This window comes from Cotesia glomerata, linkage group LG10 (assembly GCF_020080835.1).
Source record: "Cotesia glomerata isolate CgM1 linkage group LG10, MPM_Cglom_v2.3, whole genome shotgun sequence".
Lineage (NCBI taxonomy): Eukaryota > Metazoa > Arthropoda > Insecta > Hymenoptera > Braconidae > Cotesia > Cotesia glomerata.
The window spans coordinates 11,655,791-11,667,935 of record NC_058167.1 but is presented as its reverse complement, the minus strand read 5'-3'; the positions used below and the strand labels follow the sequence as shown (position 1 = coordinate 11,667,935).

General features: G+C 36.3%; 1 protein-coding gene across 4 annotated transcripts in view; it reads right to left on the bottom strand.

Annotated features, from left to right (window-relative positions):
• LOC123272362 (homeotic protein spalt-major) overlaps window positions 1-12,145 on the bottom strand; it is a 78,196-nt gene that overhangs the window by 5,528 nt on the left and 60,523 nt on the right. For 2 of the 4 annotated variants that reach the window (XM_044739069.1, XM_044739072.1), the window contains exons 1-5: window positions 8,519-9,081; window positions 4,100-8,338; window positions 2,644-2,777; window positions 2,083-2,313; window positions 866-1,151 (exon numbers count right to left, since the gene is read on the bottom strand). In XM_044739069.1, the coding sequence (XP_044595004.1) occupies window positions 866-1,151; window positions 2,083-2,313; window positions 2,644-2,777; window positions 4,100-8,338; window positions 8,519-8,648 (5,020 nt within the window). In that variant the 5' untranslated portion in view covers window positions 8,649-9,081. Of the gene's footprint in view, window positions 1-865; window positions 1,152-2,082; window positions 2,314-2,643; window positions 2,778-4,099; window positions 8,339-8,518; window positions 9,082-12,145 lie in introns of those variants that run through there. The other 2 variants (XM_044739070.1, XM_044739071.1) reach the window with 2 other exon arrangements.

The window sequence follows — 12,145 nt, the reverse complement described above, 5'->3', positions numbered from 1 at the left end:
AGATGACAAAATTATAGTGCAAGCTATTGAACCCTCGGAGTACACACCTCTGAATAGAATTCTAGAGTACACACGGGGTTAAATTGACCCCACTTTTTATGAAGAATTATATTTCTATTCATAGAAGCTATGCATTTTATCGGAATTCAGGTTATTACATTTTTGGTATAGGTTAAATAATGCTCTTTTGAATACAATCATTATTATTTTGAATTAAACAGTTTTTAATGTTGAAAAATTAACTAAAAACGAACCTATTTTCAAGAAATATTTTAGGATAAAATAATTCTGGATTCAAAATGACTCCTAGTATACTCCAAGGGTTAATTAATTTAAAGAAGTCTATGATTATCGGAATTTATTAAAATATAGCCTGTTTGTTACAGTTTTTGGAAATATTTAATTTAATTTGGATTTTTAATGGTAAAATTAACCATTTTTTAAATGTATATTCCAACGGAAATGTACACATAAAAACTTATTAATTAAATTGGGAATTTATCATTTTATCACAAATATCTTTAGGCCTTACTATCCGCTGGCATTCTCTATTATGTTTATTAAAAAATTTATTTCGATTGATCAATTGAAACTTTTCAAGCGTTGATAGCAAGAATTTCACCAAAAACTAATTTTTTTCTCAAAAAAATTTTTCATTTTCATCACCAAAAAGTTATTAATGAAAAATTTACTACATAGCTAAAAATAGTTAAAAGATAGCATTTAAGCTGCGAGGTAAAGCGTGAGCGGTCTATTGCTTAAAAAAATTTATATAACGACCACTTGTAATCAGTGAATGTAAATTTACCCTCGAAAAAGGACATGCACTTGAGACTATTAGCTATTGAAAATCAAACAAACTTACTAGGTCTCTTTGGCGCGGGAAGGTCACCCTCAGGAGGTGACCGTTTTATGGGAGGCATCGACTCGACTGGCGGCATCGGCGGCGGGATCGGTGGCGGTGGAGGTGGTGGTGGTGGTGGTGGTGGAGGAAGACTCGAGTCGTCGTTTATCAACGAACTTTGTGAGTTTTCCTGGTCTTGCAAGAGATGCTGCGACGGAAGCTGAGATCCAGGCGGTTTGCCATCGGTGAACAAATGCGCAGGCATGTCTCTTATTTTGTGTGTAAGCATGTGTTGCTTCATGTTGCCCTATTGTTGCAAAGAAAATAAGAACAGTCAATATATTGTTTGGTTATTTATTAATTAATCAGTAATCACAGCACATAGGGTGATTTTAATTTTAGTTTGGATTTTAGTACAGACTCGTGAATAATTGACAAGCTTATGATGTAATAAACGCGCGTGCATCCGGTCATCAATGATTTTTTTTTTTATAAAAATATATTGCATAAATATGTAGATTTTATCAGTGTTTGATTATCCCGTGGAAAAATTTCTGATATGTCCATATTCAATTTTTTTTTCTGTCCTGATACGGAAATTGGCCATATTAGGCTATATGTGGGAATATTATAATATATCTGGCTTGATATATCCACATGAGATCTAATATGATCATATTTACCATTGTATAATTTTTTTTATTAAATGTAGTGTCAAAAATCTCCAACAGATGGCGTACGATCGCTAAATCTTCTCCTTAGAGAAGAGTTGAATTTAAAAACATAAAAAAAAAAAAAAAAATGATTTATTTTACCTGTTCAAGGAGCTTATAGACTATTATTTACAAAAGATATGACTGGTATAATAAATTGCCGCCAAACGTTCAAAATAAAAAAACATTGATAAGTTTTAAAAGAGAATTAAAAAATTATATTAAACTATGTATAGCTATGTAAGCTATTTATTGTTACGAATAATTAACTGTAAAATTTTTTCATGATTTTTTAATGCAGCAAAATTGCTAAATAAAAAATTATTATTATTATTATTATTATTATTATCAGTCATTGGTTTTTGGTTTAATTAACTACTAAACACACATATTTATTGAAAAAATAAAAAATAATCATAAAATGGTTTTATATAGCCTGATATGGTGACATCAGAAAATTTTTCAACGGGAAAAGTGGTATTAAAGTTTGATGAAGCAGAGAGCCGTGTCAATGGTGACTCTTACCAGGAAGACGTGGTCCGAGGTAAGAAGTCCGAGGGCGGGTGGCATCAACGGGGGCAAGTGGACTGATGCAGTAGGAGCACAGGTAGAAGTTAAAGCCCACCGGCCTCCGTTTCCTGATGACCACCCCCGGGATTTCTTCTCCTCGGTCCTCCGTCGTCTGTTGCGTTTCGGCTTAACTTCTGGCTCTTGGGTTTCCGAACAGTTACACGTTCTTATCATCGTGTCGTCACTCTGAAATTATTCTTCAGTACAAATGTGTACATGCTTATTGAATATATTTGTTTGTTACTGTAATCCCTCTACTGACATTAACATGACCGGACGCATTTATGTTTTAATTTTATTTTATTTTATTTTATGGGTCACTTGATTCCAATCACAATTGTTCTTTTGTAAATTAAAAGTTCAGGTGCTTTGTCAGCTAAAATTTTTAGCTGCTCGTCAATTGCGGAATGGAATGGAATAGAGTAAAATAGATAGAGTTTAATTTAATAGAATAGAATGGAATGGAATGAAAAAACAATCGCGTTATAGGGATTACATGTATCAAAGTGTACTCACCTTTGTCGAGAAGCCGCGGTCGCAAATGGTGCATTTGAACGGGCGCTCCTTCGTGTGACTCCGATAGTGTATCTCCAGTGCGGAGTTACACGCAAACGTTTTGTAGCAGATATTACACGTTGTGTTGCCACGTACTGCAACAGAGCGTGTCAAAGTTCAGTTAACATTGTAAGCTCCAACGCTCAACTATTTATTTTATTAACTTATTTATTCCAATTTGTTTTCTGTCTATTTTTATTTTTATTTTATTTTTTTATACTTTACTTATTAGTCTAAATTATTAAGCAAAAAATTTTAACTCTTAAAGAATTTTTTCTTTATTTTATTGCCAATTGAATTTACAATTTACTGAGCTGTATATAAGTATAAATATATCTGATTGCAATACAATAAAAAAAAAAAAAAAATTGGGAAAGGGATTTGAAGCGTCAATTAGTTCTTGTGTTTTTGTTGATCAAAAATGATTTATTTTGATAAGTACATTGTTTATGCACTCGCGAAAACAAAATAATTTTTTTTTTCAAATAGATAAAATAATTTTAATTTAAAAAAATAATTAAAAAAATGATTATATATTGTTTAATAATTAACATAATAATAGCTACAATGATAATAATAACTAATAATAATAATAATAATAATAGTACAATATTAAATATACATGACGTAGTAAAAAAATAACACATGAAAGAATAATCCCGAAATAAATTTTTCTTTAAGCTTATTATACATATTTTTTTTTTTTTTTCTTTTTCTACTGAAGTGCATTCACATAATATTAACTATATTTTTATAATAAAAATAACACTAGTCGTATATATTTATTAAATATATCCAACTAGTAAATATGACATAAAAATAATTGGATGAAACAATTATGAGTCTGGGATAATACAAGAGAAATTACAAAGAGGGGAGTGCTAGGTCCAGCTACACCACGCTAGGAAAAAATGAACATAAGGAACTGTTGAAAAAAAAAAAAAAAAAAAAAAAAAAAAAAGTAACACAATAACTAAAGTAAATTATTAACAAAAAGTTTGAGCAGTGGATTGAGTTGTTGAGGAAAGAGACATTGGCTAATGGATGTTGGTTGACCGCAGGCGGGAACAAACTTTTTTGGGAGTTGATTTAGCAATCGAGGTAGTACGTTGAACTCGCGTGAAAAAAAAGTAAAATAATAAATAAAGTAAGATAAAAAAAATACATAAAATAATAGTTAACAAAAAAATATACATAGAACGGAGTAAGCGAGTGGACGCGCGCGATAACGTATACATTATAAAAAAATAAGAGCTCGAAAGTAAAATTACAAATAGCCAAGTTTATAATGATAGAACTTGATTGATAAAATAATTGATATAATAATAGATATATTAATGTCGCAAATATGAAATCGTTTATCGGAGAGGAAGGTGTAGCGGGAACTGCGGCTCGCCCTGGTGCTAGCAGCGCCTACCTGCTGGCCCTCCAACAGCGAGGCCGAGCGGATTGTAGGTCGAGGATGCAGCGAGTACAGCGGATGTTGTTAACGATGCAAGTGCTCCTCCACCAGTACTACTATTACCAGATGGACTAACAGCATTTATTGACGTCGATACGTTGTTAATAGTAACGCCAGAAGCCGTTGTTTGAATGCTGTTGCTATTGCTGTTGCTATTGGTGTTGACAATATTTAAGTTGGTACTGCTGTTGACGGTGGTGGTAGTGGTGGTGGTGGTGTTGTTGTTCACTTGAACCGAAGACGAAGGTGAGGATGTTACTGCCTGCAATAGGCCTGCAAACATTCCGAAAGGATGCGGATGATGTTGCAGCGTTGGTGGTGGTGGTGGTAGTGATAATGGTGTTGGTAGTGGTGGTGGTGGTGTTGATGTGGATACCACGGAGCCAGGGGTGGATGAGGCGCGAGGAGTTAAATCAAGTGGTCCACCGGCTATTGAGCTTGATGGGCTGGTGCTTTTTTCACTACAATTGTAACGATCTAGTGGTGACGTTGAACCTGGTGTTGCTAATCCACCCGGAATTGCTAATCCGCCAGTAGCTACTGTTGTTATTGTACGTACTTGGTTTTCCAATGCCGCTAGCGAGGTAGAAAAACACGGTGGCATTATCATTGACGGTGATTCTTTAGTCTCATCTCTCTCATTAACGTCGTTATCGTCCTCAATATCAGTCGTCGAGGGACGCCGATTCATCGGTTCTCGTAAATCTTCGGATCTTTCGTCGTCATCACGTCGGTCTTCATCATCCTCGTCCTGGTCCTCCATGTCCTCCGAGTGTTCGTCCAAGTACGAACCTCTTGGGTGCTGGAACGGATTGTGAAATTGTAAATTTTTCGCGTGATAAATATTCATGTCCTTTATATCCATATCATTATCGTGCAAATGTCGCTCGAGAGCTGGATGCCGTGTTGGTGGAAATCCCAGGGTGAATCCACCGCCCGCTGGATGATGATGCAGTCCTGGGAAACCTTGTGGTAGAAATGATGCCAGTGGATGCGGAGGATAACCCGGTGGGAAGTCATTAACCTCTGCGGCTTGAATTTGCTCAGGGCTTAAGTCTGTTGGTTCACCCGTGTGCAGTCGTATGTGTTGCTGCAGCACAAGTGCATTTGTGAATTTTTTATGACAAACCGGACACTGATGAAGTACTCGAAGCGGTGGTTTAGCACGATGTACACCCATATGCGTTTTTAAATTCCCTTTTGTTGTAAAAGCCCGTCCACATATTTTACATTTAAATGGCCGTTCACCTGTGTGCGTTCTGTAGTGCATTTGTAATGCACTCTTACATGATAATACACGATGACAAATTACACATTGGTTTGGATCCGTCAGTTTGTGTTCAATGTTATCCACTAATTGTTGCAATTTCGACGTCTCTGATGTTTTTGTTATTTCAATAAGACTCTCCCAGGAATTATCATTACTACCGGGCCTCGGTAATAAATTTGAATAAATTGCTGGATCTTTTGACGGATCAATAATCATTGACTCGTGACCAGGAATATTTGTACCATGAGTTATTGAACTAGAGGTTGGAATAAACGGTGGCATGTGCTGATGATGACCAGGCGGCGCTGTAGGAAATAACAACCCAGCAAATGACGTTTGTAAACTTCCACTGCTGGCAGTACTACTTGCCGGAGACGCACCAGGATGATGATAACCCACAGATTGTTGATGACACATATTGCTACCTCGACCAGATAAATTTTCCGGCTGTTCTTCCATCTCTTCATCACCGTCCATATCACCGTCTGGCTCTAGTCTTCCGCTCATTTTGCTGTCCATACTGCAGTCTTCATAGGATTGTAAATGCCCCATGGCCATCACATTTTGATTGGACATCATCAACGGCGATGACCTATCCAGATACCGTCTCGGCGAAGGTGGATCAAATTCATCAATTTCATCTTCCGGCTGTTCTTCATCTGTTGGATCTTCAGGCTCTCGTTTTGGCATGATTGTCGGTGGTGTTGTCGTTGTTGCCGTCGTCGTCTGGGTCATCGTCGTCTCGGTCATCGTCGCTGTCGTCAAATCATCAGGACCCTGACTTATGTTATCGTCAGGCCTATTGGATTGAGGAGGTGGAGACAGCTGTTCACGTTTCATCTCCTCTCGTTGTCTATCAATAAGACAAGGATGAGCAAGATGGGAAGAATTTTGTGAAAAAATCGCGTTTGTTATTGTTGACGCGTTATTTGTGTTGACAGGCGACTTGGGTGAATGCATTAACATAGACGGTGATGTAGACGTTGAAGCCGCTGTCGTAGTAGTCATTGTGGTGGTAGCGGTTGAGATTGAGACTATTGGTGGTTGTGATGGTAATAACGGTGGTAGTGAAAGTGGTGGTAATGGTGGCGGTGGTGGTGGTGGTGGCGGTACATTACTATTATTATTATCGTTATTACTATTACTATAAATATTATTATTATCATTATTATTATTAATATTATTACTGTTATTATTATTATTTTTATTATTATTAGTCGTAGTAGTAGTAGTAGTACTAGCAGTAGTAGTAGATTTACTAAGGTTCTCCGGTAGATCCTGATCGTCGCGTTGATTAACGATTGGTCCTCGGTGGTAAAGGGTTGGTGGCATACCAGCAGCGGCTGCGGCTGCTGCTGCGGCGGCCGGTAGGGCAAGACTCAGGGGTAAAGAAGGTTGTGGGTGATGTTGGGGAGGGAGAAAACCGTGAGTTGAGGCTGGGTGAAACGAGGCGTGATGAGGTGAGGGAACCGAGCCCGCGGTAGGCGGTGCCGCTGAGGGTGGTGGAGGTGACGGAAGGGGTCTCTGACCGGAAGCCGCGAGCTGCTGGAGCAGAGGAGGATGGTACTTGTCGAGGTGTTCAGGCACGGGATTTGGATTCATCTTAACGTGCGGAAACTTGGCCGTGTGCCTCTGGAAGTGGACCTTGAGGTTTCCCTTGGTGGTGAATCGGCTTCCACAGACGTTGCACTTAAAAGGACGCTCACCTGTGTGGGACCTTATGTGGATCTGAAGGGCTGAATCGCTGCCGAAGACCTTGCCGCAGTACCGGCATCGGTGCTTGAAGAATGGTTCGCCCCTACCGCCGCCGGATTTTGAATCATACGGTGATAAACGTGAGCCGCTTTTCCCACTGCGAAACGCCAATTCGTCCGCCAGGTTGTTTGCAAGAAGACCTTGGCTCGCGTTGTCCAGCACTTCTTGGGCGCGTTTTTGCAGCATCTCCAGCGTGTTTGGCTCATTCAGCGGCATTGGATCATTGTTGGTGATGATGGACGAGGCGAGGGACGAGCTTATTGAGCACAGTGCCGGCATTTGATGCTGTGACAAAACCGGTGTCTGGCCAATCGCGCAGGTATTACTAGCCGTTGTGCAGGTGATTGCTGAGGTGGACGATGGTACGGACGTCGACGTTGAATTTACGATCCCAGGTACTGTGGGAATCGTCAGACTTATCGGAGATGTACTCGTTGAACCGGATGGACGTTCTGGATGGCATACGACTGGTACGTTGAGCGGCGATGACGGTGGATGATGACTTGCGGGTCGAGATGATGGCGGAGAATTCAAACTGGAGATTGATATTGATGATTTTTGGTGGTGCAAAGACGGAGACGGTGGCGTGGATAATTCTTTTGGTTCGGTAATTGATTCACCAGATACAACACCTGCTGGCACAGCACCCGGTTGACCTGGACCACCAGTATGTGTTATCGACAATTGTTGCTGTAGCTGACTAATCAATTGCAATTGAAACACCTGCTGATGCTGGAGAGTATAAAGCGTACTTTGCAATAATGCTAAGTCTTGTAACGCTGCTTCACTATCCGCGCCACCGGCAAGTGCCGTTGCTGCAAACTGTGCCACTGCGACTTTGGTATTTTGTAGTGCTTCAAGGGTAACATGACTCGTACCCGCGGGCACTGCAAATAACCCGCTCGTTGTTCCACTTTCGATAAAACTATTATTATTCTCAGCATCCTGACGATTTCGTATTTGCTTACGTGAACCTTCCTCGTCCTCATCCTGATCTTCTTGCTCGTCCACCACCTCCTCATCGTCCTCCTCCATCGGCAATTCATCCGGCTCACGTTCATCCTCATCCTCAACATGAGATCGATTTGAAGTTAAATCAACAGCTGACTCGCTTACGTTAACTCCACCACTGCTATCTTCACCCTCTGATCCCGTTTCATTGTCGTCCTCTGTAACAAACCAATAAAAAAACACTATCAATTATTTGCATCAAGTACACTTTTTAAAAATTACACTCATTGAAAATATTTAAATCCCCATGAAAAAAAAAAAAAAAAAAATAAATAAATAAAAATCACCAAAAATAAAACAAATCGCATATATAATTAATATTAATCATTAACCCGTACCAGAATATCGTGGCGAAGGTAATCGCGATTGATTAATCCCATTACTATCTTGCTGCCAGTTTTTCGAATCCCGTCGCTTGATATTTCGATTCTCTAAGCCTCTCGTTATGCTCCATCTCATAAGTTGCATATCGCTCGATAAAATCCACAAATTTTAAATTCTTTTGTGTTTAATCATTTAAGCAGAAAAAAATAATTATTCATATCTCACGCACTAGTTTAAATAATTCCCGTCGGACATGTAACTTATTTATCACACACGAACGCAACTTGTCCTTTAATATACAATTTATAACAACCATAAGTCCTGACAATAATTAACATCAACAATAAAATCCATCGATCAACAAATGAGTCACTAATTGAATTAATTAATTATAAACAAAATCACGAATAAATAACAAGTATAAGCGACGACATTTGACAGTATCCGCGTTAGATCATGTGTGGAGCGTAAGCCGACGGTCTCGTACAGAGATACATCCGAGACTGAGGAGAAACAACTGAATGCTGTGGAAAGAACCGACTCACCAAGTTAGTCAGTGTTGGGGTATCGTACAATCGCTTATGCTCCTCACCACTCGTGAGTGTCCCCACCAGTGGAAACTGGCGCCCCCACCTAACCAACTAGCGACTACTCGCGACTCCTACGCGCGTCGGTGGTACAGTACAACAGCTAACAGACGATCACTACCACTAAACCAAAGCAGCTACATACAACTACACCCGGCAAAACTACATGGTTGGTACACCTTGGATTATGACAGGATGGGCGTTGCAATTCATAAATCAGAGGGAGAAAGGCGGAGCTTAAGCGAACCACTCACCGACGACTTTATTAATTATTATCCGTATTTGAGCACCCCCCACGTGTTGTTCCACCTACGCTATACTTTGCGAATTTACCCTCCGCTGGCACCACCAACCTCCTTTTCACGGTCTCAAGCAACTTTTCTACAACCGTAACATCGCGACCATTCTTTTCCACATGCCAACATACTGTATCTCCTTTTTTACTTTTATTTTATCATACTTTTTTTACCTTATGATCATCATGATAATGATGATCGTTTCATCATTAGATCTACCGAGACGATTAAAATCTTTATTTTATTATTACAATCTACGCTCCTGATGGGTAAATTTATAAGGGATCTACGGTTATTGACGTTTTTAATACGTATCATACTTTATTTTTTTTTTTTTATCAGTATAATGTATAGATGGAAGTAAGTCGGGTGATAAAAAATTTATACCTGGAAATATTTAACAGGTGATTCATTTTATTTATTGCAGTGTTAAAAATTTTCTTTTTAAAATAACTTGTTTTCTTTTTTATAAATTAATTGTATTCAATCATTAATTATTTATGCTTTTCACTCCAGTTAAATATTTAACTCGTTAAAATATTCAATTAGAAATTCATTTTTTTTTACTTGAGCCAGTTTATATTTTAATTAATTATATTTTTACACGATAAAAATTATTAGATTAAATATTTACTGATTTCTTTTCAATCGATTCATTGTTTCATATTAATTATTTAAAGTTTAATAATTATTAATTATTAATCATTACTAATTATTAATTATTACTAATTATTAATTATTACTAATTATTAATTATTTATATTAATTATTAATTATAATTAATAATTATTAATTATTAATAATTATAATTTAACAACATATTTAATTATTTTCTACACTACACAATTTTTTCCGCTCAAAATCTCCTAAAATTATAATTATTTAAAATATACTATAATTATATATATTTAAATCTAATTAGAAACATTAACAAAGTTTTAACGATTACAGAAGTTAGAATTTGATCTCAACACTGTATTGACACGTTAATATATCTTACAAAACTTTTTAATTTATCTGCACGATTTTTTTTTATCTACATAATTTTACTCTTAATTAATTTAATTCTAAATTAACTTATCAATTTCCTCAATTAAGTTTGAACTTTATTGACTCCAAGTTTTAATTTTTGAAACTTTAAAAAATAATTCTAATTAAAAATCACAACAAAAAGATGAAATTTTTAAATTAGTTATAAAAAAAAAAAAAAAAAAAAAAAAAAAAAACCTGTTGACTGTTACAGTAAAAATTCCCTTTAAAAATACTTTCTCTTTCACACTTATACCGTAACAATGATATTATAAAATATTATTTCCGCTCAAAGCCAAATAAAGTCTTCAAAAGAATAATAATGACGGCTATATTATCTTTGCTCTACAAATTTGTTATTGACTTAATAACGAATGAAAGATGTCTTTGTAAATAAAACTAGGGGATAACTTTCACTGTTCATGCACTGGCAGAACTACAATGCGGCGCGTGGCTTATGTCCACTGTACCTCTGTATATCTACCTGAATTATGATTTATTGCTCCGGATAATTTACCGTAACAAAAGTTATCTTAAAGTCAAGGTCTCTTTACAATAACTCAAGCAAAAATAATATTTTCCAATTGCGTAACTTTAGATCTCCCGGACAGAGCACTACTGGTTTACTTATTATTTTGAGAACCATTCGTCCTTGTCACTGTACTAGCTGGTGGCAGAAAAAAATGGTCTCTATATCAAGAAAACGGAAGCTATTGTCGCATGATTTATATTGTGTCAAAAACTATAAATCATATTATTTTAAAAACTTAAGTGTACTATAATGTATAATATAATCTTATGAGAGATGAAAAGTCAATGATTTTGCTTATTGAAATAAATTTTCTATGGTGCTTCTTTAAAATAGTCGGTCAGATAAAGAATAAAGACATGGGATATCATCTATTTATATTTCAATTCTTACTTCATCTTGGATTAATTTTCGTTTGAAGAAAAAATTCAAAATTGTTCAATATTAAATATTCAATCATCATTATTCAAGACAATTATATCAAAAATCAAAAAATCAGAAATCAGCCAGAAATTATTGAAATATATAAAAATATTTATGACTTTACTGGAATATTTTACTTAAACCTAGACATCTTGAGTGATATTAGAGTATATAATCAGAAAAATGTTCCGTTCAAAATAAGATACAAGCAATCGCATAGCTTATTACTTTTAAATTGTACTTAATATATTAAAGCCGTAAATACTTATAAATAATTAGCTTCTACACTGATAAAAACATTAATTTCATTCAAGAAAAAAAATCTTGAACTAAATATACCATTTTGAAAAAAATTATTTTCTTGAGTCAAAAAAATTCTTAAGAAAAGAAAAATTTACCTAAATCAAGAATTTTTTTTCTTGATGCAAGAAACTTATTTTCTTCAATAGTATTTTTCTTACCTAGGGCAGGAAAATAAGAAATGTCGCAGATTACATGTAATTGTTGACCGAGGCGAAGCCGAGGTCGACAAACATGTGATCTGAGGCTTTCTTATTTCCTGCCCGTGGTGAGAATACTATTTTTCTCCTCGACGGAGGCGGAAAGCGGCATTTTCATTTAGCGCGGTGGGCGGAAAATTGACGCTTTCCGCCCGGAGGGGAGAAAAATGGTATTCTCGGGTCACGATTTTTTCTCTTGATTCAAGTTATTTTTTTCATCAGTGTAAGTTAAAAATTTGCTCAATGTGATTTTTTTCAAATTTTCTCCACAATTTTA